Source organism: Clytia hemisphaerica, unplaced genomic scaffold (genome assembly GCF_902728285.1).
Source record: "Clytia hemisphaerica strain Z4C2 unplaced genomic scaffold, Clytia hemisphaerica genome assembly, whole genome shotgun sequence".
Lineage (NCBI taxonomy): Eukaryota > Metazoa > Cnidaria > Hydrozoa > Leptothecata > Clytiidae > Clytia > Clytia hemisphaerica.
Window position 1 is genome coordinate 580,322 of NW_027103748.1, and position 27,159 is coordinate 607,480.

General features: G+C 36.3%; 1 protein-coding gene and 1 pseudogene across 1 annotated transcript; both read left to right on the forward strand.

The window, feature by feature from the left end:
• The first annotated feature begins 557 nt into the window (after positions 1–557).
• Positions 558–9,663, forward strand: LOC136805424 (bactericidal permeability-increasing protein-like). Its single transcript, XM_067062010.1, has 16 exons — positions 558–785; positions 1,568–1,667; positions 2,085–2,219; positions 2,935–3,008; positions 3,303–3,390; positions 4,503–4,566; positions 4,830–4,893; positions 5,567–5,655; positions 5,870–6,052; positions 6,180–6,239; positions 6,710–6,877; positions 7,209–7,288; positions 7,678–7,720; positions 8,198–8,261; positions 8,667–8,743; positions 9,571–9,663. The coding sequence occupies exons 1-16, from the start codon at positions 671–673 to the stop codon at positions 9,610–9,612; spliced, it is 1,446 nt and encodes a 481-aa protein (XP_066918111.1). The 5' UTR covers positions 558–670; the 3' UTR covers positions 9,613–9,663.
• A 12,577-nt stretch (positions 9,664–22,240) lies between these two features.
• Positions 22,241–23,607, forward strand: LOC136805436 (uncharacterized; annotated as a pseudogene).
• The last annotated feature ends 3,552 nt before the right edge of the window (positions 23,608–27,159 follow it).

Sequence of the window (27,159 nt, forward strand, 5' to 3'; positions counted from 1 at the left end):
TTTTGATGATTTTTGAAGACAATCATTGATAAACTTTGGACTATATCATTCGATGGAATAAATTTCTTTGAAAGTTTTTTTCACATTAATGATGTTCTAAGATCAAAGAATCACTCGTATGAAAATGATAATTATAGCAAAATTATATCTTCATTTTCCGATATTTTTTTATTATTTTCTTTATATGGTTATATGACAATATCCCACTCCTGTTTGTCTTTTCAACGAGCACAAAACCACTACTTAGTTCAAATTCTATCAAAAGTTATTTAGGTTTGAAAATACACTACTGCCAGCTAATTTGAAATAGACTTTAACTCCCTCCTATTATTAGTGCGACACCTCCAGTGGAAGTGAAATTAATTTCCGAAATGAATTAAAATGACCTCTAAATGTTGTTGAAAAGTAGAAAACTGAAATGTTTCACTTTAATATATCAGTGGGTTTTCAAAATAATCCAGCTTTTTTGCTAGAAATCTTCATAAATGGTTTATTGACAAAATACAAACACGCAAATGTTCAAATTCAGCTTGATCTAAAATTTATTTTAATTTCAGATTATCAAATACAGCTGGACTCTTACTTAAACCTTGATTAATATATAAAATGAATTTCGATACTGTGTCAAAATCAGTTAACATTTCATTTGGCTTGTGTTGGTGCAGTGAAAATGAAGTTGGTTTTATTGCTAAGCATTTGCATTGCAGCCGCCCTAACGGCCGATCAGATTTACGCAGTGCCACGTGGCGCTCAAGTTCGTCTAACCCATCGTGGAATGAGCTATAGTAAGTCCCGGTCTCGCCTCCTCAAGAAATTACCGATGCTCATACAGAAAAGAGTTTAGACTATAGACTCCTAAAACTGAGATCGTTTCGAGTACAAGGGAGGTTGGAAATTTGAATTCTATTTGATCAATATTTCTTCACTGTGTCGTTGGTAGTTTACAGGAATGTTCAATTTCGATATTTAGTCTTAGTTTTATAATATCGACTTTAAGACCTTAATATAAATAATCTATGCCCTTTCATTACTTGAGTGAAGAAGTTTTAGGAGAAGATATTTTCGCAAGAAAGTCTTTTTTCAAAAATAATGTAATATTTGCGGGATTTATTTTCGCGAGTACAGAAAATGAAAATTTTTGCGGGAATAGAATTTAACGAATTAATGTAGCCTCTTTTTGACCTAAATTCTTCTTTTTTCTATGGGTTTTAGCAAAGATTCTGGTTTTAAATTATTATAATCTTCGCGTGAATTAATCCAGTTAAGATGACTATAGAATTCTTCGGCTTCTCGATGAAGAAAAGTTTGAGATTTGATTCTGCGCATTAGAAAATTGGCCAGAGGAGTCTATTCGACTACCTTGGTATTCTTTAACAGACCAGAACAGTCCAAAAATTACGAAAACATCAACAACTCAAAAATTACAAGGGGTTGGAAAGTCTAAAAGAAACTTAGAGATATTGTGATTTATATTCCTGAATGGACGAACTTTCCAGAAATGTATTTACGATTACTTTGACTTAAACAATTCGAACAACATCAACAGCTTCTGATATCTTTCTTCCAGGTGCCTCAATTGGAGTGAAGAAATTGCAGCAAGAATTGACGAACAAACGACTTCCAACAGCCAGTGGCGGTAGTGGTGGATTCAGCTACTCTGCTTCAAAGTAAGTCTGTTGCTGTCTCTAACTTGACGAAAAGGAGAGCAAAAAAAGTTTTTAAACAAATTTTGTGGTAAACTGGGGAAAAATAGGTTTGCGAGGTGTATCAAAATCAAAAATTAACCTTTGGTTTGGAAAGAAGATATTTTTAATTATTATTAGGATCGTTAGTGATGCGTTTTTTTTAATTTTCTTTCATTTTCGCCAGTTTCTTTCCAAATTTTCCGAGGTCATGGCTTTTTGAGAGAGGAATTGATTTTAATGGGTTTTAATAACGTTTGAGAGAGTTGTGGGGTATGTAAAAGGTACCTCACCCATTTTGCATTCCCCGGGGTCGGTATGCGTTGATGGGTTATCAGCTGATCGATGATTTATGCATAATATTTATTATCTTTTAAACTTTCGTAAATTTCATACTCATAGTTTGTTGTTGAGAACGGTTCGTGTAGGTGGTTACAATGTGCAACCAGTTGCTGGAAATGGAGGACTCTCCTTATCTATGAGTGGTATTTATGTCTCAGCATCTGCAAGGATTCAAGTCAAATATCAAAAAGGATGGTAAGGGGTCAATAAATATTTATTTACTAAGAATAGCATGATATTAAAATTTGAAAAATGTTTATTATCTTGAAACCTTTAAACCTACTTTTTTATCCCAGTGAATATTGAGCTTTTAATAAATTATGTCACCTAATATTACTTGATTTATGGTGATGTAATGTTAGTCAGACATGACTTTTAAGCAATGAAATGAAAACGTATGGGGTTCAAAATAGTTATTCATTTTATCTTTAGATTTCATTCAGGGGTGGGGCACTCAAGGGTATATTTTCTAAGCTTCACAAAGTGCACCGTAAGGGTCGAAACCAGCAAAAATGAGAAAAATTGCACTCTAAGGGTGTAAAATCTCGAAAATCTGACCATAAGGGTCGATTTTTCGCTCAAATTTGCTCAAATTTCGCAAAATTTTCCCTGCACTTTAAGGGTCCGATTTTGAAGGCCTAAGTTTGGGCCACACGTATGGTTGTTTTTAAATCGAATGCACCTCCCCCCCGCGTTTTCATATTCTATTTCAAAAGATACGGGGTTTACTAGGGATTTTTTTCAGAGGGGACTATTAGATACTTTACTTTCTACGTAATCGGCTTAAAAAAATCAACATCTCTTTTCGCCAGGGTTAAATCGATGTTGTTTGATGACTTTCCACCAAGGCTTCCTTTTGGGCTAATTTGACCGCAACAGTGAATGATTCAGGGGTAACTTTGTGTTATAGGGTGAAGTTATCAGACACACGAAATGTGGATATCAAGACTAGCGGTGTCGGATTTACTCTCAGAATCAATATAGGTTAGTAATACAGTAGAACCTCTATAACTCGAAAGCCCTCAGGGAACGTGATTTTGCTTGAGTTATGGATATTTCGAATTATGGAGACTAGTTTTCAATCGAGCTCTTAATTCGAGATACTCGTCAGCGCAATGGTTTAAGTGTTGAATATTATGGAATTGAAATATTAAAAATTGAAGAGAGTGCGAAAATACGATTGCTATAAATATTGTATAAATTCAGGCGCGTCGTCATCAACGACCATATACCATCATTTGTGGAATACATATATTTTTTTCTAATTGTTTATTTCAGGCGCTCAAAGCGGCAAACCACAACTGAATGTGGCTTCATGCTCTGCTTCTATTGGTGATATTGATTTAGACTTCAGTGGAAACTTAGGGTGAGTAATTTAGAATACATTGCTGGTATCTTACTTCGCTAAATAAATGGTCACTGAAACAGGGGTCATCACAATGCAGGTAAAAAAAAATTCTTGAAATGCGTGGATACTAAATCTGATAAAAACCCTCTTGGAAAATTATTCATGATACCTTAACCCTATTTTTATCAGGGGGGGGTGCTTTCCACCAGGCTGGCACTCTTTTGCTAATAGCTCACTGAAAATTTTTTTTAACACTCGGAAAGTTTTTTACTTTTAATATAATCCTATTAGTAGCATGTATACCAAATTTTACAATTATACACCGACCAGATCAGGTTTTATTACTTTTTTGTGCAGGCATATCATAAGATCCAGCTAAAACCCTGTAAAATCCCAAAATCTTAAATTTAGCATAACTTTTGATCTAGGCATCCAACTGACTTCAAATGTTGACAGGTTTTAGGTATCAATGATAGATTTAAAAAAATATTATAAAAAATTTCAAAAACTGCTGACGTCATCAAAAATGACGTCATTGTTTTTTGAAAAAATTTACTCATTTTCTGCATGGGTTTTAAACCTCGATTTTGTTAGTATGTTAAAATCCGGCAAATATGTTAAAGATATTCTTTTTGGCTTTTAGAAATTTAAAACCGAATTGAAAAATCTCAATTCCTTCAACTTTAATTGCTATTTTATTGAATAGTACTTTTTCATTGGTCAGCGATAATTGTGAAACTTTGTGATGACGTCATCACCTTCAACCTATTTTTTTCTATGAACTCCTTTTATGGTAGAGAACAATTGTGCCAAATTTCAAGTCCATACCTTTTCTAGATCAAAAGTTATACAAGGCTGGTGGAAAACACCCCCCCCCTTGAGAATACAAAATCCGAAAAAGCCTGATAATAATAGGGTTAAAGTGAGAGAGTGCGGAACAAACTAAAACCTGTCTTTTATAAATAAAAAAAACTTCTTAGAGCCCCTGGCAATTCTTCTTTGGATCTCTAGGAAAAGATCTTCTAATCCCCTGTATCAACCATATAAATGGATGGGCCTAATACAATCTGCGGATTGGTTTTATGCTTTTAATTTAATGTCTCAATTTGATCTGGATTTTTAATTTCCAGATTCTTGTTCAATGGTATCGCAAAACTGTTCGAAGGAAAAATCAAAGACATTCTTAGAAAAGTGGTACGTTTGTACGTTTGCACCACGTTTTTATGTTACTGGATAAACGATTAGCATCAGACCATAATAAAACAGGAATCTAAAGCATAAATCTAGAATTATATATCATGCACCTCCGGGCATTCTGGTGTTTAAGCTGCTAAATAATAAACCTGTCTAAGATCCACATTAAGTTCACCTTTCCCCTCCATCAAATACATAACCAAAATTGGGCTGTTCCGAGAATGATTACATCATGTGTAACCCATAATTTCTATAATCTTCAGATATGCGACGAAGGACGTAAACTTGTAAATAATGAAGCAAATGGATTTCTCCGAGGTTTCCCAGGTAATTGTTAAAAATCTAGTCAGGCATGCAGACTATTAAGAAACTTAGCAAACTAGAAAAGAGAATTTTTATTTGTCAAACTGTAGAATTTTCAAATTTGTTTATGCCAAACTTGCGTGAACCTTAAATATCAGCTCAACCCATTTCAATATTTCTCAACCCTTTTCAATATATCTTAACCAAAGTGGTCTCGTATTCGCCCGGACAAACTTAAGTTTGATTGATCTTGAAATTACCATTGTTACGAGAAGACCCCTTAGAATACTTTTTAAATTTGTAGTTCTCAAGATATAGTTTTAATAGAATTAACTTTTTCCTCAATAGCAGTCAAGCAAATCTTCTCAAGGCTACGTTACATCTCCCTTACTCTGTGCATCAAAACTCTTAAGAACATGTTCAGAAGTTCCGGTTCCAGTTCCAAAACAAGTGTAAACGTCAAAATTCGAAACGTCAAAAAAGACGACGTAACAAAGCAAAAACAGATCGAAACGGTTTCGCTCCACTTTTTTCATCGGAACGGAACTGCTCCGTTTTCTATAGAAAGTAATTTAGAGCAAAACCAAGGAGTCTCAAGGAGTCTTTCAAAAGTCCAATAGATTCTTGGAACAACTTATACTACTTAATAGACTTTGTCTCAGCAATGCCATCTACGTAATGTTCAATTTTTCTATAGTCCAACAAAATATCGAGAACTATGCAATCATCAACTATGCATTTCAAAGTCCAATTTCCACATCAAGCTACATCGACTTCTTGTTGAGAGTAAGTTAAACTATTTTGAAGTCCATGAAGTGCCAGTCCCTTTGACAGGTTATCATCATGTCACAGTCTTTCATGTTTCGTTTACCACAACGGGTTATATAATAACTATAGCACCTGGAAGCAGTGACCCGGTGAGAGGTCTTCAATTGTTGGAAAAAAAGGAGGGAGCTAAAAGCAATAAAGTGTATACTTTGATGATTTATGTCATTTATAGGGTGAATTCTTGGACCCCAAGAACCCTGTACATAGTAAGGTGACACCACCGACCTTTGATACAGTGACGTCATCAGCTAAAATGGCATACGTCTGGATCACAGACTACACTTTGAATACCGCTGGAGATGTGTTCCACAAAACTGGACTATTAAAGAAGCTTGTCGGTCCACTTACAAAAGAAGTAAGTTACTACAGTTTTAATGCGAAAATTTCCTTATTTCCATATGCAATTTTAAAGAAGTCACATAATATGGGAATGTTTTGCATCTCTTTTCATTAAATTTTCTTCTTCCTTTTTCTTTTTATAGATTCCCAAGGATGTGAAACCATTCTTGAACACAAAAAGCTTCGAAAAATTCATTCCTGAGGTAACAACCACAAAAGTCAACTTTCCAGAGCGGTTTTATATCTTCATTGTTTTACGATGATTTGATTTCTAAGATTTGAAACACGCCTGTGTAACAGAGCCCTTGGGACCTTCGCCAATTGAAAATTTGGCAAAAATTTCGTCCGGAAAAATATTCTGGAATTGATTTCATCCCCTCTCGAAATTCGATGCTTAAAAATTGCACTCCAAAACCGTCCCCTCTAGATTCCCATTGGGATTTCAATTGGAGTTTTTATCCAAACTGAGAAAGGGAGTTCCGCCGGGGCTGTGAGACAGGGGTGTTTTGAATAGAAGTGATTGCTGTTTTTATCCGGAGACCCAGAAATTTTACATATGGTTAGTGGGACAGTGTTGTTAAAAGCATAGTATAGCATAATGTTGTTTTGTTAGCCCTTCTTCCACAGGCTTACTTCCCGCCGTTAAATTTTCAATCTATTCTTTGTTAAATAGCTCTTCAAACGTTTCCCAAACCGTCCATTGGAGTTTGAGATTCAAACCAACAAAGCACCGTCTTTCTCCATCAGCCCTGGCAACATTGGCATCAGCATTGATGTTCGAGTAAAAGTCGTTGTTGATAAAGTTGATGGAAGCAAATTACCTGTCTTCTATCTTGACCTGGTTTGCATTGTTCCTTATTTCATGTTTTTATTCAAGTTAAATGAAAAAAGAGCTCCATTTCATGACCACTTTGGCTGGTAAAATCTTTTTTACAAACTCACTAGCACCAGGGCGTTCAAAACACTGATTATGATTATTGAGGTTAGGTATTTTGATGCAAATCACCGCGACGAATGAAAAAATGCTTAGGCTAGTGAGTTTCAACCAATCATGTTGCGTATTTTCACTAGCCATTAAATATTCTGTTCGTCGCGGCGAATACCTTCCTATACTTAAACTTACTATTGGCGTCATTTTCTTGAAACACATATAAACAGAGTCTTTTTTTCAGACGGTTGATGCCAAAGGTTCAGTCTTTGTGAAGAGTGTCAATAAGCAACTCAATGTTGGTGGAAATATCGTTGATTTCACGTATGTTATTATCTTCTTCTCGTTGTGGGCTTCCGAGGGTACAAAATGCCAGAAAACCGGTAACCTTTTCTTAAAATATTGTCAAAGTCTTTTAGCCAATGCGGCATTATGGAACCAGTCATCAATTTTGTACAAAGGAGATAATGCTGGGTATTCACAATCAAAATTTTCAAAGTTCTACTGTTCTACTGTTCTACTGTTTTACTGACAAAATTAAAATTAAGCATCAAAGCATCGGCTTTTTTAAAATTAAACGATTACGATTTGATAAAAATTAAAAGTCGATGAAAAATTATCGTCAATGGAAAATCTCATTGGCTCATGAAGTACTGGTTTTCCATCACTTTTCACAGACGAATTTTTCATTGTATTTGATTTTTTCTTCACAGATTTGGGCTTTCTGTTGGAGGTTCTGTCATTGGAGAAGTTAATGTAAGTTTTTGTTATCGCAAAAATAAAAGCAAGTTAAAGGGATCTCTCCCTTTAAAATGATAAGAAGACGCTCACTTCAGAACCATATGGAAATGAACTTCCCAAAGTATTAGCTTCTTTCTTCGGTCAGAGACAGCATTGGCAATCTGGTTAAAAAAGTGATAACTCGATATTACTACAGAAACTCCCTCCCTATGCGCTATTATTTGTTGACTCAGCCATTGAAATGGAACAAACATGATCCTGTGCAAATGAGATAACTAAATAATAGTTTATTTGCATCTTCCTTGTCATCAAAACTTTTGTCTCCTGTATAAGACCATACAGAGGTAATGCACGGTCGCCGTCAACAGGGAGCTACTTTTACGCTCAATGGGCCGCTTTTTCATTTAGCGTTTTGCACTTTGTTGCATTTATTTTGTTGAAATTGTCAAGACTCGATTTGCCTTGGGGTGTAAAATAGGTTTATTCTTTTAGCTTCCAATCGATGATCCATCAGTCAAGATGCTTGTCAAAGGGTTGATCATCGAAAATGCCAATCGTAAGTTCTGGGATTTTTTCAAAATCCGTGCAAAATCCGTGTTCAAAACAGTCAAAAACTTTCAGAAATTCTCCTTGAAGAGATCGGGTAAAGGGAAAAGGGGTTATTTACAATATGTTAACTTTACTAGAGACCCTAGAGTGAGAGAACATAACGGGATGAGCTGGAGTTTTTACAAGATGCTTAACTGATTGGTTATTTTTAAACAATATAGGGATGACGCGTTTGACAATCGCTTGTCTCAACATTTAACGACCAACAGAGTCATCAAAGAACTTGTAAAAACTCCAGCTTGACCCAACATAACGCATCCTAAATATTTTTTATAAAGATTGATATAATTAATTTCTTGTTAACATAGCTTAGCTCTCTTAAAATTATACACTTTCCATTCTTTTTTTATAGCACTGTTGAACAAAGGATTTCCAATACCTAAAGTGGACGACCTAGACTTTATCAACCCACAAGTCTCCTTTGTGAAGGTACGTGTGATTTTCGTCGCTTATGTGAGTCGATTCTGTATTCTCTCACCAGGGATATGATATAGCGGAGCTGGATGAAGGACGAGAATTCCTTAGCGGATTGCTTCTTTGTCTTTTCTATTGTAAACTGTTGATAATAGAAATCCATCTCTGTCCCCTTGAGTGTTCTGTTCTTATAAGAAAAATGAAGCAGACAAAGTATTCATGCAGTACGTTTGCACATATTTTGCTATGATGTTCCCGCTTTTCATCAAAATAATATTTGTAGAAGATACCCCAAAAGCTTCCTTGTAAATGAAAATCTATTTTTATCAGCGTGTGTTATGAATTTGAGAAGCTTTTATGATTTCTCTTTAAAAATTTCGGATGTAAATATTTTGACAAATATTGTTTCAATTGACTTGAAATTTTTTGAAATAATTAAAAGTTTTTAATTGTGAACGATAAATGCAGCAGCAGAATCATTGGCTAAGAGCAAATCCAAATTTCACGAGTTTGTAATTAAAAAAGTTAAATATCATATCAAATTTCAATGTCAGGGACAGAGATAGAACAAGGCTTTTTTAAGTGTGCGTTATCCAGCTCCGCTATAACATATCCCTGCTCTCACTACATACACGGTTTTTTTATAACAACAAACTATATAAAAACAAAGGCTTCGATGGCCAAAATATTAAGAACATTCTTAGGCTTACAAGTCAAGAAGTTAAGAACATCGCGAATGCTTCAAAAGTTTTGGATATTCTCATAAAAACGTGTATTTTATCTAACTACTGATTCAACAATATCGCACCAGGAAAATATATGTTCCTATCTTTCTTTTATAGAATGCCATTCGTGTGGATACTGACATTAACTACAGCGGTTAACAGTTATTATGGACTGTAGGGTATATCATGGATCGACTTTTTATTCGAGATTCATCAAATAAAACCAACTTCCAAACAGACTCTTCATTCGTCTTCTTTAATATAATATCTCCCTATAATTCCAAGTAGCAATGTTCTAGAAAACCAGAAAAATATATCATGCTTTGAAAAGAGGTCAAGGGTTAAAGGGAGTTTGAGAAGACACGTTCAGTTTTGGAGGGAAGTTTTAGAGGCTAGTCCGCATATTTTGGAGACTATAAAATACGGATATAAAATACCTCCGCCCTTTGAATTTAAGGGCTCTGACCATAGTCAAAAGATCGAATAGGCAGATTTGGAGACAAAAACTTTTGTTTCGGAAAAAATTTCTAAATTGATGTTTCAAAAGTTATGACTCTTTTTGTGCAAATAATTGTGATGAAAAATTGGTCAAAAGCCATTATTTTCAAGATTTTAAGACAAAGAAGCTTTTACAAAAATTTTTCCGAAAATCTATTGTTAGTTTGGTTAAAGATACACCATCTAGTGCAGAAATCTTTTCAAAATCTTTTTTCTTCGCCGAAAATAAGCTCCTCAAAATTGAAATACTTGTCTTCGCAAATGTCTTCATTTTCTTCAACATCAAATTTTTTCAATGCAATTTTTGAATTTTCAGATTCCTGAATAGTTTGTCTAACCAACGGATTAGAATAGGTGGATTAACTTCTCTCGTTGCTCCCAAGAGAGATCCATTGTCTTCTCATTGTTACAAGAAAAATCTGTAAATGACTCTGCGCACTCCTCGTTTAGTTTTTTCATTGTTTTTATAAGAACAATTTTCCAATTTATACAGTTTCGAAAACGAATTTGTCCTATGATTCGATCAATTTTGATGATTTTGCAAATATTTTAAATCCTGCACTTAAGTTTTAGCATCAACAAACGCTAGACCAGTTTTATTGTAAATTTTTAATCTTTTGTCAATGGCAATCTTCAGATAAGTGAAAATTAACGTATGGTCTATAACTAAGAAACTATCGATGGGTCACGAATGGGTTGCATACTGGTGAAAGAAGACTGTATTTAGAATTAGGAAAATAAATTTCAAATTATTTGGCTAATTTCTGCATTGGATAGAAAGGGCTAAAAAAGTGCATTTTCTTATTTAAAATGTACCACGTGATACGTAATGACCAATGAAAATGTTGAAAGTAATGATTTTTTACAACTTTTTTACAACTTATCAAGTTTTAATTGCTAGCAAACTCGTAAAAAAGTTTGATAACCTAACGAGGAGTGTTTTCTATGAGTTCTTAATCCACCTATTCTAATCCGTTGGTCTAACAGAAAATTTATAACATGTTATAGTTTTGTTGGTGACATCAATCAGAAAACACATTGTGAACACGACAATTATGAGAAATTCACTATGGTCAGAGCCCTTAAAAACAATAAATCATCCCGTCAAAACAAAGATTTTGTAGAGCAAACTTTGAAAGATTTGTTGAGGGCAGGAAAAATTTACGAGGACCCTTTGCAACAAAGCTAGTCCTCAGATCCAGGCAATAAAAGTTCCGTCTCCGAGATAAAGTCAAGCGTCTTTCCCCTACCCTGAGTATCATGGTACGAGCCATAATGTGCCAGGAAATTACACAACGGGCCAGAAATAGCACAACGAGCCATGACGAGCCAGAAAATGGCATAACGAGCCACAACGTGCCACAACGACCCAGAAAATGATACAACGAGCCAGAATATGGCACAACGAGCCACAGCGACCCATAGCCAGCCACAGCGAGTCACAACAAGCCAGATAACGACTCAAAACGAGCCACAAGGAGTCAGAAAATGGCACAACGAGCCAGAAAATGCTACAATCAGGCACAAAATGGCACTATGAGTCACTACGACACTCTCTAAAATGACACAACGACGAGCCAGAAAATAGCTTAACGAGCCACAACGAACCAAAAAATGACAAAATGAGCCAGAAGATGGGACAACGAGCCATTCCTTTCCTATTGGAAATTCCCTTTTTGAACCACAATTAGTTATTTTAACCGCTCTGACTAATGCAAATTTGATAACCTTATCGCCCTAAAAAAGGTTTAGCAAAATGGCAGTTGAGTGCTTTATCATAATAAGATACGGCACAGATAAACAGAACGGGCCTTACTTTTTAAACTACGCAGCCTTTAATCATTATCTTTAAAGTGGATAGCTTTCCAAGTTATTGGGGGAAGACAGCAAAATCGCAAAAAGATCAATCTTCAGTGAAAAGCCAGTTAATGAAGAATGTATATGTAGAGAGGATCGGTCCGGCATGGGAGTATGGGCTGGCAGAATCTTTTGATGAAAATGAGTAGTTTCTGAGTAAACTGAAGAGTTTAAAAGATAAGTAGGAAGATTTGGTTCCATGTGTCTACAACTGGTTCATTTCAAACCGACGAGGAAAGGTTATTTCCCCAGTCATATATAGTGCCCGTAAAGATGTCAAAGTCGAGGGCTAATACTATCAAAATGACATCGAGAGAGCCAGCAGAACGTCGAGAAATGCATACGAGGCTACAAGAAAGAAGAAGTAGATGATGTAGGCTGGAGTCGTTTATAATGCAAGTAATACAGTAGTATAGGCGTTATATGATAATACGATTATCGTTACGGGATTTAGTTTGTATAAACGACTTGAAGAATCCGGTGTTCCAGACTAATAGAATCGACGGCTAGCTACGCAGAAACTTGCGTAGCGAGAAAACAAAGGATTTTTTCTGAAAATAACAGAAAATTATTCTCGGACGGGGGTGCTTCCATTAAGACTTTGGCACGCGAAAGGTAAGGTGAAAATAAGGAAATGTAGTGTTTCCGGAATGCGGGTGAAGGAAAAAAAGCTCTCATACGGCCGGCCGGAAAATTTATTTTTTTGCTATTTTTGATAACTTAAGATCATTGAAATAGAACTTGAAAGATAACTTTAATTTACAAACAATATGAAGTAAGCCCTGCATACTAATGCATCTACTAACGAACAAAACTTGATTTACAAGCGGGAATATCTAACCAAACGACGTTTGATAGCTTTAACGGTCAACTTGATTTTCTTTATGATAAACCCATGTAGATGAGCCCATAGTCAGAAAAAAAATTTTTCATCCAGCCGGTTTCCGGAAACACTACTTATTTTTTATTTTCGCCTAAGTAAGAAAAACATTTAATTTCTCCAATAATGACAGCGAGCTTAATTATCATGGTAAAGAGTCGTCTCGGACGACTCCGGGACGGCTAGTTATTATATAGATCATGGATTTTGATCCCCCGAGGCTCAGATCTCTAATTGACGCCCACGCTTTCAAGAGCAAACAAGTAGGAGCTTCTATCTTCTAGAAGCGAAGATATATCGGTTTAAAGGATTTTTTTACATAAGTGTTCCCGTTTCATATCAGATACATGTTTCATATCAGGACGGTGGCTTGTTGTTATATTGTGCTGAATAAATAAAACATAAACCTCTCTCTGACCGATCTTGCTCCACATCCGTGTCAATTCAATATGAAAAAGGTTGTAAATTAAAATTGAACTTTTAAAACGTTTTTTGTAAGAACATCTAAAATTTTAACATTTTTAACATTTTACAGAGAGTACTTTATACTAATTTCTTTCTGAGAATACCCCCTCCAACTAAGCACAGAAAAGTAAAATTTGAAAACTAATTAATCATATCACAACAGTTATCAACGTGTAGATATGCACCCTTTTCTCCCATGCCATAAGTTTTGAAAGAGTGGTGAAGATAGCTGACAGTCGTATTAGCCCCTTTCCCAGTGGTACAAATTTCGTCTATAAGGTACTGAAGGTTTATGCCGTCGTTACAAATACCAAAAATTGCACATTTCCGAGGCGTTTTGAAATAAATTTGTCCTGGTTGAAGAGAATTCACCGGATGGTGTGTTTGCTGGGCATAATCCCAACAATAACGAGCAATGATATCGGAAGAGCATGGCGCTTTTTGAGAAAATGCGTCCGTTAAACCTACAGCATGTTCTTTTGCGCGTTCAACTTGTAATACCGTGCCTCTTGAACGGACTCCTCAATATGTCGTCTGTGCGCTTCATTTATTTCGTCAGCTTCGTCGTCGTCACTGTCAAATTGTGACCTCAATAGACGTTCATTCCCTTGCTTACCCAACAAAGGTCTCCCATCGGCTTAGTAATAATTACGTTTGGTAGTTCGGATTTCCATAACTCGCAAAAAGAACTAAAACCCATAAATTCGAAGCCATTCTTCTCACACAAGACCTTGTATTGGTTGTGCACGCTCTCTTTCGTTTCAAACGAGGGTATCAGAAAAAGTTTAGCATCGTCATCGCGGTGGTTTGGTACGCGACCCGGAAGAGGTACAGCATTTGCGAGCGCAAAGTTCTCGATAAAATTGACGGCCATTTCTTTCGTCTCGAAACTAAAATCATTGTGTGGACGTCGTTTGGTGTCGCCATGTACACGCGAAACGGGGCCATTCTCGTGAAAATGTTCTGACATTGTCGTCAAAAGAGTTTTGGAAATGTCATAGCAAAACATTGAATACTATCACCCGTTTTCGATTTTTGGGATAGAAGGAAACCCATTAACATCAAATCTCTTTCACTTAACATGCTGTTCCTTAATTTACGTATATCTTCTTTAAAGAAGCTTCAACACATTAGCCTCCGTCTCGAAACGCGGTCAGCGAATTTTGCGGATAATTTCACAGCAAAAATGCATCCAGTGAAATGTAAATAATGTATCATGATTCAAGTAGACTGATATAATTATACACATAATATATGTTACAAGTTCCGCACCGATTCTCAAGCTCGGTTATAATAAAACTATTACATGTTAGTAACAGACCCGACTGACAATTGTTATGTAGCAGGTTGAAACATGAGCTTCTGCTGGAAAAATGCAGTTTGTTTTCAAGTTAAATCTTTAAAATAAAACAAACTGTGTGGGTTTCGTTACTTCCAAACAACCTACCAATAGTTTTGGAACACTTCATAATGAAGGAAGATGGCCCTTCTTGTGGGTTGGCTTTCTGGTTACTCCATATAAACACGATGTGACATGATTTGTTGGTTTTTGTTTGATTTGTTGACTCATATATATCATGGCAAATGGGATAGCAAATGACTTTTCATGATGCTTCCAGCCATGATTGGTATCAGAATGTTGGAAAAAAAATTTTACGAGAAATTGTTGATAGAAATTATATTGACTTATTTTTACAATTATGGCGGTGTGGGTTTTTTTTTTTTTTGCGTTATATATTATTATGCAATATTATATTATGCATTATATACAAATTTTACCTCATAAATAACTTCCAAGATGTTTAAAAAAGAAAAGAAAATCTATGTAAAAAAAATACTAGTCCGGAGCCAGTCCCGGTATGGATCTTGATATTATCTCAAACGTAAGTAGTCAATAGTAATAATTTAGAAATTTTTCAATAAAGGAATTAAAAAGCGCAAATAACCTCACAGTCACTCGAACTTTTCGTGAGTGAAGAGGAGAGGTGGTCTTTGTTCCATGGAGTTCTGCTGCCGCGGAGGCACAAGAGGACCGAACTCAATAGTGCAAAGTTCACCTTTCTTCTTACCCAAGTCGTTGTGACTGACAGGTTTTCGTCACGCTTTTCAGACAGAAGTTCACTAAGTCTCTTATAAAAACATTTTGTCTCTCTTCCCATGCCGCCCATGACGGTGAAAACGATTGGCGTGAATGATCCGTGTTCGATTTGTAGGATACGGGAGCCGTACGTACGTTTCTTTTCCCTTTCGTTGACATCGCATGCTTGAGAGATGCTGGAGTTCCTGAACCGTTTGGCGATTGGGTTGAAAACCCTTACGTCAAAAAATGCCTTTTGGCCAGGAATCCAAAATCCCCTAGCAGCAATATCAAGACGGGCATTGTCTTGAGTGTTGGTAGATTTCATTTCAAAGTTCTCTCCTGACAGTGGAGTCAACGCTGGCTCAACTTTCACGTCTTTGCAGACTTGCGCCAGGAGGGACGCAGTAATGTCACGAATTTGGTTGTGGCGAAGAGTGACAAAGCCACCCTTCTTGCACGTCAGCGCGTGCTCCAAGTTGAACGAAGATCCACATACACAAACGTTTGGTAAACGATTTAATTGGTGACCGTATCGAATCTTGATCAGGTCCCAAAATGATTGCTTGTCGAGCTGGAAACCTTCGTCTTGAATGGGGAGTGTGGATAGCCAGAGGGATGATCCAGGCTCGTGGTTGATTTCGAGGAGCTTTTTCATGCCGTCTTGTGATTGGTTCTTGATGTTTTCCAACTTCTGTCGATGAGACTGTGTGCGTTTGAGTTTGAATGACGCTTTCAATTTCTTAATTTCATCTTTGTCGATTTCGTTTTCTTCTTGTTTGATGATGTTCTTACGGAGCTGTTCGGTGAGCAATTCTGAGTTTCGGAATTCGGATTCGGCCAGATCGCTGAACTTGGGAATTCCCAAACCACCTAGGCTTGGGGGAAGGGTAAACAACTCGCGCTCTACGTTATTTGGATGAATTCCTCCTGTGATCGCTGGGATGAACTTGCTGGTGATGGTTTCATCTAGCTTTGAGAGGTGATGTTGAATGTTGGGGATGGTTCTCATGGTGAAGTTTAATTTGTGTTTGTAACCTGCCGTGAAGCAAGTGTAGGCTTCTTGAGGGGCGATTTTGGCGATCTCCGACAATAGCTCAATTTCGCCGATCCAGGTGCTGATCTTCTCAGTGACAAACTCCGAGGTGTTTTTTTCCTTCGGTAGTGATGTGGATATTTGTGTCTTTGAATTCTTTTTGGGCTTGTTCTAGGTGTTGTGGTTTGACGATGATCCAAGTTTTGTCTGCGCGCTGGAAGTAGCCATATTTGGGGCCCCAGCGAAGTATCGTATCCCACATTCGTTTGAGCCCACGAATCGTACCGCCTCCGAATATGTCGTCGGCATATCCTGCTGTTGGTGTTACGTATCTCGCTAGCGGCGAAGAGAATCAAAGGGATTGTTGCGATAGCGTACAGCAGGCCGGCAATGGGATCACCCTGCGTGGTGCCTTAGGATGAACGGATTTCGACACCACCGAGGACGAAGAGTCTGGAAGGTGTATTGTAGCAATTGGAGGCAAATGTTGCAATTGAGGGGCAGATGACTTTTATGTTGTGCAAAAATGCTTCACGGTTGACTGCGTTGAAGGCGTTTGATGCGTCGACTAACATCACGGCTTCACACTCGTGTTTGTTGAATATCTCTCTGAGGGCGTGAATAGCGGCTTCACAACCTGCATCTTGGCCGGCACATACTTGCAATGAACCGACGGAATCGGTGATGTCTTGTTTGAGCAATCTTGGTACTGTCTTGCCGATGATTCTCCGTAGTGTTTCGCCGATACCGATCGGTCGCAGGCCTGGGTTTTTGTTCAAGGGGATCAGCCGGCTGGAAAGGAAGGCTTCAAGAGATCCATCCGATTGGATAGTGGTGCATAGACGTTTCGTAAATTCAGCTAAAGACGTGCATAGATCGTTTGATTCGGTCTTAAAGCTGTTCGAACAAAGCATGCGTCGCCATCCATCGCCATCCAGTCCTGAAGGTCCTGCCCCTCCTTTTGTCCTCAATGCCGATTGTCTTATCATATCACCGTTGATTTCGTCGAATCTGACCGGGTGAAGTTTGATTGGCGTGTCGTCGAGGAGAATATCCGGATCGGCTGGCTCAGGTGGCGGATGTTTTTGTCTCAGCGCGTTCAATGTCACATCATCTAGAGGAAGGATTCCGTTGCTCATGTTTTTGCTGAGTAGTTTTATTGTGCCGTTTACGTTGCCTTTCGACATTTTCTTGATGAACTCCTTTGTGATCTCTTTAACGGACGATCTATTGGTTTTAGACCCTTGAAAACAGTGTTTTTCAGCCAGAAACAGCTATTTTGTCCAGTTTTTGCGCTTTTTGAAGCTCAATATCTCGAGTTAGGTACTGAAATCACCTATACTTGCAATATATCTCTAATCCTAATCTTTTGAGAGCTTTCCAAAAATATTCAACAGGTCTCCGTTTTATCGAGATAAAAGTTTCATTAATTTTTAACCCTATGATTTTGGCCTGAGACCGTCATATTTGTCCGAAAATCACACCAAAGTGTCCGAAAAAAAATTGGAAACATAGTAATTTCGATTCCCCTACCCCTTAGCTTTCCAAAAATGTATAACAAGTGCTTCTAACAAAACAGTCGAGCGATTTTACAAAATGCCCTCTACTATTATGGGAATAGTTTTTTCAGGGTCAGCAAGAACCTCGATCAAAGCAACTACTCGAGGCACTAAGAAGTTAAGATTTTCTTACTTGGTCCCTAGCTTGGACCCTTTTCATTCAACCGATAAAGTTTTTTGGAGCTCATTCGGCTGTGCCTGGTATACCACGATATAAAGCCCTTCTCAGTCTCTTGCTTGCCTACACAACTCTCTACAAGTTACATTGGGTTCAACGGAGGGTCATATTCAATCTGTATGTAAGGGACCTAACTTAAATTGTTTCCTGGCACTAGAATATGCTTTGCACACCCCCTTCCTATTGCGGAGGATGCCAAATTTTGAGAGGGCCTTTAAGGGGGACACCTTGATTAGCTGGGAAACTAGGGGGTCAATTAAGGAGAAGTTTGGAAACCTTGATCAACTTAATCGTATACTAATTCGGTCAGTCTGCTGTTAAGTATAAATATGTACCACCCAAAACACAGGGAGTTTTACTTTGCAGCAACCACTTCTCTCCCTCCTGCTCTGCTAAGGGCAAGAGTCCAGCCAGGACCTGGAAAAAGGCACATGTATCTCAAAATGGGAAGCATGATTTGGGGTCTTTATAGGGGTTACCAAGATTTTCCTAAAACAGGAGGGGATTGGAATATATGGGGGTTTAAATAAGAAAAGGGGGCTGGTAATTTTGGTCAACTTAATCAACACTTTTAAGCAAGATATGAACCCTCGAATACAAAGTAAACAATAAAAATGCAAGTTATATTTTTATATTGTGAAATTATTGGCTTAAAGCTGTGTACATTTTGTTATGTAGTGCAGCTAGTTTCCTTCTAAAACAGACTACTGACAAACAAGAATTTTGTCTTTCAAATATTGTTAAATATCAGTTAGATCAGAAGAATGTACCAAGCACGAGCTCCTTTTTTCCCTAATAGGCTCTCATCTTTTTCCATTGTCGTCTATTTTACTTTTTTAGTTAATCTCCTACCATTACTCTCATCTTATTTCTCCAGGAGTTTTAGAAGATCTTACCATTGGTTTATCTTCCTCTGCTCTTAGAATGGGAATTCCTTAAGCTGACCCCTACTGTGTCTTTACTTTCCTAGCTTTGTCTACTGACGTGCCTTTTGGGATTTGGTTTCTTTTTCAGGGACAAGAACCTAACTGTGTTACTCCCTTCACGTTTCATCCTGTTTCCTTAGCCAATTGCAAGCTATTCTTCAAGTCTATCAAGTGTACAATTCCTAGAGTTCTTTACCAACATGCTGGGTTAATTTTCTCACTTATTGGATTTAATATCTTCAACTCTATGTGAAGCCAACAATTTAAGGTAACTCTGCCCAGGCCCCATGTCACAATTCAACACCTTCACATTATCCTGGATTTTCACCTGCCCACAAGACAATGTTTCAATCTGCCTCTCTAGTAGCATCCTTCGGATCAGATGCTATTTTTTTTCCGGAACCGCGTTTAAGTATATGGAAGCTCAGTTTTTGGTACCTAAATAATTGTTCTATTGTTTAAGAACAATAGAATGTTAAACATAAGAATGTGAAGGGTAGATAAAATATATAGAAAGGGGGAGAATTATGTACTTTTGAGTATCAAGTACACATGCCTGTTCCCTGGCAGTTAAGTTATCCAACTTCCCACCCTCAGTATTAAATTTCCTCCATGCCTGTCAAAATCAAGCAAACAAACCTGAACCATTAAAACAATTAGATCACCTGCTCTTTCCTATCAATTATGCTCAGTAGTTGCTTTGAGACATTATTCCAACCAATTTACTGCTGATCCAAGGGCAATTTTTAACACGTCCCTCAACGAGTAACCTTTTGAGTTAGCCTTTCCCAAAATAACCAACATCGATATCATAGTTACGGTTTTTGAATATGTCATGCCTTTGCACTCTTGGACAGTTATTGGGTGCTCTTGACTCAAAGATCTGCCTATTAAGACCCTGGGTCAGGGACTATTATTTACGATTTCTAGAAGCTCAGACAATAACAAACACAATTTCAGTCACACATTAACACTTATCTCTTCTATCTATTGGGACCAATATGAATAGTGAAGTTGTATTACCAGCAACTATCCACGGTGTATGCTATGTTGTCGTTTTTGCTTTTGGGGTGACTTTGGGGGTGTTGGCTTGCCTTCGGTAACCTTAGGACCTCCTACATTCCATCGCGCCAAATTGGTGTTGCAATTTTTGTCATCTCAGAGAAGAAGTCATTGCATTGATTTTTCGCGCGCGTTCTATTTTGTGCCAATCAAATTGCGTCACGCATTCGAAAGATTCGAAAATGTTGCAATCAAAATCAAAACAAAAAATTTCATTTGAGACTTGCTTTTGAAAAGAACACATTGAGCTTTTCAAAAAATAAAACCTTATCGTGCTTTAATTATTACTCTCATTCTTGAAAATAAAACTTGAGAATGAAGGAAAGTTGTAAAATTAATTAAATTGAGATTCGATTAAAAGAGGTATGTATGTATAGAAATGGAATGCTTTGTTTGCTTCAGTTTTCACAGTAGACTTTCCTGCCTTCGAAATTCAGTTATCGAAGGTAGCCTTTGTTTATCTAAAATTTATTCTTATCAAATGGTGATTCAATTTTGGATATCAAAAACTCCCAAGGATGACCAGTAAGTTTTTATTTAATTTGGAGATGAAAGAATTTAAATGTGAAAAAATGGCAAAAAAATAATGAGTAGCTAGAAAAAACTGCCGGCCATTTGTTCGAAAAAGGGATTTTTTTTTCGAAGTTCTTCATCCAGTAAGACTATTTTCCAGTAATATTTGAAAATTAGGCTGCTAGTTTGAAAATCAAACCCAGCTCGATGTTTAATTTACTTTTGTTGATCAATGTAAAATATGTTTTGGATTTTTAAGTGCTTTGAACTCTTTATAAAATTAAAAACTAAATACTCATGCCAAAATATCCTATGCCCTTTACGTCAAAATCTAGATTTTAGAAAAGTTTTTATTATGCCATCTCTTCTTGTTCGAAAATCACCACATTCTTCAAAAGGAAACCCCATAACACTATACATATTTGGAAAGCCCTTTGATTATACTTTTCGAATGTTTGGACCTCCTAATTTTTTGCTATTGTTAAATGCGGGTTTTCCCTGACATGTAAACAAACATTAGGGGAATTCAAGGAAAAATGTCTCTGTTTTTCAAAGTGAAAAATCACCGCATCGCAGACCTGAAACTTTGTATTTGTTATACATTTTTGGAAAGGTCTAAGATTGAATTTCAAAGAAAGATGGACCTTAGCAAGATAAAGAAATGCCCACGATTTTCTATGAACCCTGAAACACAGGAGGGTTTAAGAATTTTGTTCGAAAAAGCACTGAAGTTCAACGGCTGACAAAATGAGAAATTCTTGGAGTAAAGAGCTCAAAAAAAGAGTAAATGATAGACAAAGTATTTTACTTTTCAAAAATATAAACTTCTTCCATCAAAGAAGTATGAAAAATGAATAAATAAGCGTTGTTACTTAGGAAAAATCACAAATTATTTTTCTTGTCTTCTTTTTGACATATTTTCGAACGTTTACCCCCGTCTTTTCTGACGTTCGATTCTTTGACGTCAAAACACGGAAACCCCATTTGTCGCGATGCCTAGTGTCATTGTCCTGGCTGCTCAGCCCATACAGTGCACAGGAAATTATGCTTAACTTGTTTGATTAGAGTTAAGGTACACAGCACATCCCCAATGTTACCCCAAAGCAATCCATCGATTTTCATGTTATTCGTTTAATAAATTTCGATTCCATTCAATTATCTTGTCTCCATTCAATTATCTTGTCTCCCTTTATTGTCAGATCCATGCTAGGTAAAACAGGATCTTCATTTCGGACAACAGACTAAGTGAACTTAATTCAGCCTTATCCTTGATCCCCATTAGGTAAAACAGGATCACAATTTTGGAATACTACTCGCGATACTTTTACTGTGTTCATTTTGAGCAACTTTATCAGTCGTTTCCCACAGGTCAGATAATTAATTATAAATACTTTATTTTTTTCATAAATCGAAAAAACCGTGTGGATGGTTGGCATCTTTCTCTAGTCTTGTAAACCAATGCAATGTCTGTTTTCAAATCATGAAAGCTCTATACCTACTGAATTGAAGCTCTGACTAGCTCTGTTTTTTAAACTTTGAACCATATTTTTTTTTGTTGCTATATATTAAAGATAGATTTTTAAATTGTTGTAATGTAAATTTATGTTAAAGTTTTAGTTTTTGAGTTTAGTTTATCTACAGTAGCTAGTCATTTTTCATTAATCCTTTCTTGTAAATATAGTAACATTTAACCATTTAGTGTTGTTTTATACTTTGCAACCATCGAAGTGGAATAAATGAGAAGTAATATTATATAGTATATATAGTATAGAAATTTATACAATTCTCATTGCCAAAACATACAAGTACATTAAAACTCCTTAGCGCCGCAGGCGAAATCTTTTTCATTGAGATGAAAATTTCAATTTTTACCCATATTTTGGAGGAGACCCCCCTCCCTTACTTAGCAATACCCCTCCTCAAATGCCAACCCCCCTTAGGAAATAGGAAATCAAAATACCCCCCCTTACGAATTTCTTTGAAAATCTCAGACCCCCCCCTAAGGTCAGGGCGGGTAGAAACTATGTGATACATTTTTTACTGCCTTTAAATTTCTCAATCTTTCAGAATTGAACAACAGTGTAAATGAAGATGAAATAGTTATCAAGCGAAAGGTCAAGTTGAACAGACTAAACAGCAAAAATCAGCTAATCGAACTCTTCACTGAACCAAACATATTATCACATGAATTAGACATCACAATCATCGCGCCAAATGGAAAAGAGGAACTGGGAATCGGAATCGGAGTTACCACAGAGGCATTTTGTTTATTCTTCGAAGATCTTTTTGTAGGTAACTCAACTGGAAGGGAAGAAAAAGTTCCAACAATAAGGCATGACATGGGGAGGGTACAATGGAATGCCATTGGAAGAATGTTAGTCTACCTTGTAAAAAGAGACGTTGGTTATTTTCCTCTTGGCTTTTCACTTGCTTTCGTGTGTTCTTGCATATTTGGAAAAGAACAAATAACATCTGATGATCTTTTGTCATCTTTCAAAAATTATGTGGCTTTGGACGAAAAAGATCTAATGAACAAAGTCGGAAAAGAAGATTTTGTTGGTATCAAAGATGATCTGGAGGTAATGTTGACGATTACAAATCCAAACGGATGCCAACAGCTGAGAATGTCATTGAACTTTTAACTGAAATAGCTCATGCTGAGCTTATCCAAAAGCCTAGATACATTGCGAATTGCCTAGGGAAAGTTTTGAAGAAATTCAAAAAATTTCCGTTTGACACCAAAGATAACTTAAAAGCTTTTTACCAATCTAAAATGCCAACAATTCGGGCAACAATAAATTCTTTAAGGGCAATACAGGATAATGCAGATAAAGTTCGTGTGTATGGTTTTTTAACAAAATATTTGAAAACACTAAGCAAAAAAGATCTTGCATTATTTTTGCGATTTGTGACAGGTGGAGATCTTCTGCCAGAGGAAATCTCAATCCATTTTGTTGGCAATCAAAACCCACGAATGCCCAGAGCTCAAACTTGCAGCTCCGTTTTGATGCTACAAACCGATTACTCATTGTTGAGCGATCTCAGTCAGGACTTCACAAATATTCTCCAGTTTCCCTCAACATTTCGGTTTACCAATGGGTAATTTACATTGACTTTTGTGTTGAATATCATTTATCAACTGATATTGTTTTACAGATTTATTGAAGATTTTGTTTTTGGTATTAAATTTTTGACTTACTTTCAGTTGGGAATTTTATATATCCTGGTTTACTGATGTATGTCTTACCAAACTTATGAATACAGTAAAATTTGATCATCCTGGATCATCCAGATTTGTTCCATGAAAACAAAGCTCTAAATATTTAAATGTTTTATTCTTTAAAATGTATATAGTTTTATGATGAGGAAGTAAAGTATTTTGTAAAAGGTTACTTTAAAACTAGGGACTATGATACTAAAAGTCTATTCAAAATGTTCCGGCAGTCCACACATTTCTATACATTACTCTCGAAAGAAACGAGCTGTAATAAAAAGTAATACCTTGTTGGAAAGATAGTTCCCTCTTTTTTATTGTGTATATATACCAAAAAAATCGTAAATACACACAATTAACAAAAATATTCTTAACTTTTTTCGTTTTTATCAGTTTGAGTTATTTATATATCAATACTTTTCTTTTTCTAAAATGACAGATATTACATATCTTCACTATATATGTGTGCATTATGTATATCGATTGTACCTGAAGGGAAGAAATCTTTATTGAAAGAAAATTTGGTCGATTTGGTGGATTTTGTGCATTTAGTCAAAATCCACCAAATTAAAGTTCCTGGTAACATTTCTCCTGCCAGGTACTAATTTGTAGGATATTATTATCAATACTATGGAAGCATAGAGTAAATTACCAATGGGCTCTTCCAGAAAAAAATTGTATATGGGGGGGGGTGAAACAATTTTCAATGATTTACCCCCCGGACAAAGTGACTTTTGACCCTCAAGACAACGGGTTTCAACCCCCCCCGGAAAAGCATCAGCTGACCCCCGGACACCCGAAATTACCCCTGGACAAGGCAAAATTTGACGAATTTTTACTACCCCCCGGACAATATATCCTCCACCCGGGGTGTACGAACATTTTCTGGAAAAAGCCCAATGTAAATATTTCAACTTCCTGTGTCCTAGCCCAATTACGGTTTTTAAATTTCTTTTGATTTAATATTGGTTTTTATTTTTTTAGGTACTTAGGCGAAACCAATTTAATTTATTGTTCTACGACCCTATTTTTGCTAAAATGGAAAAAATAATAATCTTGAATTTCCACTACAATAGATTTTACACGCTAGTTATTTGTAAGAATTACGTTTGAAAAAAACTGAAAATTCATGCCACAAACTGGATAAATCTAGAATCTGGCATTCCATGCACTTAAAATGAATTATGAACTTCATTGAAGATGAAAAAACTTTTGATCCAGATATTTTTTGGAAAATTCTTTCGGCACCTTACCCACACTGATTAATGAAAATGTTATTCTTGTTTTACTGACCGACCGACTCATATTTTTCTAACGATCTGCCCGTAGAACAACAAATTAAATTTGTCTCGCCTTAGTTAGTTTTTTAAGATTTTATATTACGCTTTGTACGTTCCTGAAGTTTATGCTTTTAATTTTTACACCATCTTTTGGCAGTATTTGTTATTCTCCTTTACTTATTTGATTTGCCATTCAAAAAAACGGTACAGTACGTTCTACTATTTTGCTTTTATTTTATTTTAGTTAAATAGCACTACTGTTTTAGTAACTCTAGTTCTATTTTCCGTACTAGAACTTATACTTTATTGTATATAGCTTTGTAGTGGAAGATTTGTTGCATTTACTAGCATTTTCTTGTTAGTAATATTTTGCGTTGACGACAAAAGAGTATACTTTATTCAATTGGAAATATTGTGAAATAGTTCTTCGATATTTTCAAAAAAATAGTTATCAGATTTGTCTGGTGTGTATGACGTGTCCTGAAGATGATTCTACAAAAACTATTGCCTTTTTAAGTAAACTTTTATACTCGCTCTGATCTCTTTGCAAGTCTCTATCATCATTTTATGTTATTTTGGATAGGGGTCTAACAAAGTATGTTGAGACTGATGATACTTTTTCTTTCAGAGCTAATGATCCAATGATTGAAATTAAAGGCTTCTTACCATTACATTGATTCATTTTTCTCTTTCAGAAAAAGGATAAGAAATACAATAAACAAAACGAAAATGAAATGCATATACTGCACAGCTGAATTATTGGAAGGAATGTACTGTCGCAATTGTGGTAATAAAATCCCATCAACACGTGAAGAGGAAAGCATTGCTGCTCTTTTTAAAAGTGGGTATGAGTATGCAGAAATTTTGGAACATTTGAAACTTGACGGCATCGAAATTAGCCTTTCCACGCTAAAGAGACGGCTCAGGGATCTCGGCCTTAGTCGGAACAACCGCTTAGTGAGTCATAATGAGTTGAGAAATGCAATACAAATTGAAACAATGTTCGCAAATGTGATATCGTGCGATGTGGCACCAATTACGTATTTTCCGGGGTATTGTTGTGTCTCGCAAACGTTTAATGGAAATGGCGAAAGAAGTCAACCCACAAGCTGTCAATCAACGTCGAACCCGGAAATTAAAAAGGAGAGTATACAACTCTCTTGGTCCAAATGGTTGCTGGCATTTCGATTGATATGACAAATTGAAGCCTTTTGGTTTCCCAATTCACGGATGCATAGATGGTTACAGTCGAAAGCTGATCTGGCTAAGGTTACTTCCATCGAACAATGACCCGATACGAATAGCTTCTATTTTAGTAGGTAAAATTCATGAAAATGGATTCGTTCCCTTGCGTCTTCGAACAGATTGCGGTACAGAGAATGTTATTGCTGCTGCCATGCAGTCTTACTTAAGACGGAATCATGATGATGAGTTTTCTGGCATAAAAGCTCATATATATGGAACATCACACAACAACCAGCGAATTGAAGCATGGTGGTCACAGTTACGAAAATCTCAGACAAGTTTTATGATTCAGTTTTTCTAAACACTTGTGGATGAAATCTACAATCCCGAAGTTCCTTTGCATAAAGCTTGTGCATTGTATTGCTTCCAGCCCTTAATCAAAAATAATCTTGAGAAGTTCATGGAGCATTGGAATTCTCATTACATCAGGAATTCCCATTTCTCAGAAGTCAATGGTCGACCAAACTCCCTTTACGTTTTTCCAAAACATGGGAAAACAGACCAGAAAATTCCATTGGACAACGATGACCTTTTAGAAATGGAATGGTATGTGAACAATTCATTACATGAAGATTCCGAATCCGATTGTTATTTTGAATACTTTGATCACGTCATAAATGAATTAAACTTACGTAGAGAATTAACCTGGAATGGTGCCAGGAATTTGTTCCTAACATTATTAGAGAATGGACTTATGGAGTAAAGTATAATATACATATTTCATATATTTTATTGTCGTTTTTGAGATGCGAGATAGCAAATTCTACAGCGCTGCAGTTTTCTCCCAAATGCCGAGCTGATCTTGAATCAGGGAAATACTACTCCATTTTTCAGCACTTTAGTCAGGAAAATAGGGAAGATTTTTAACCTACATTAAGAGAAGAAATTTTGGCGGGAAGAAATTTTGGCAAATGGA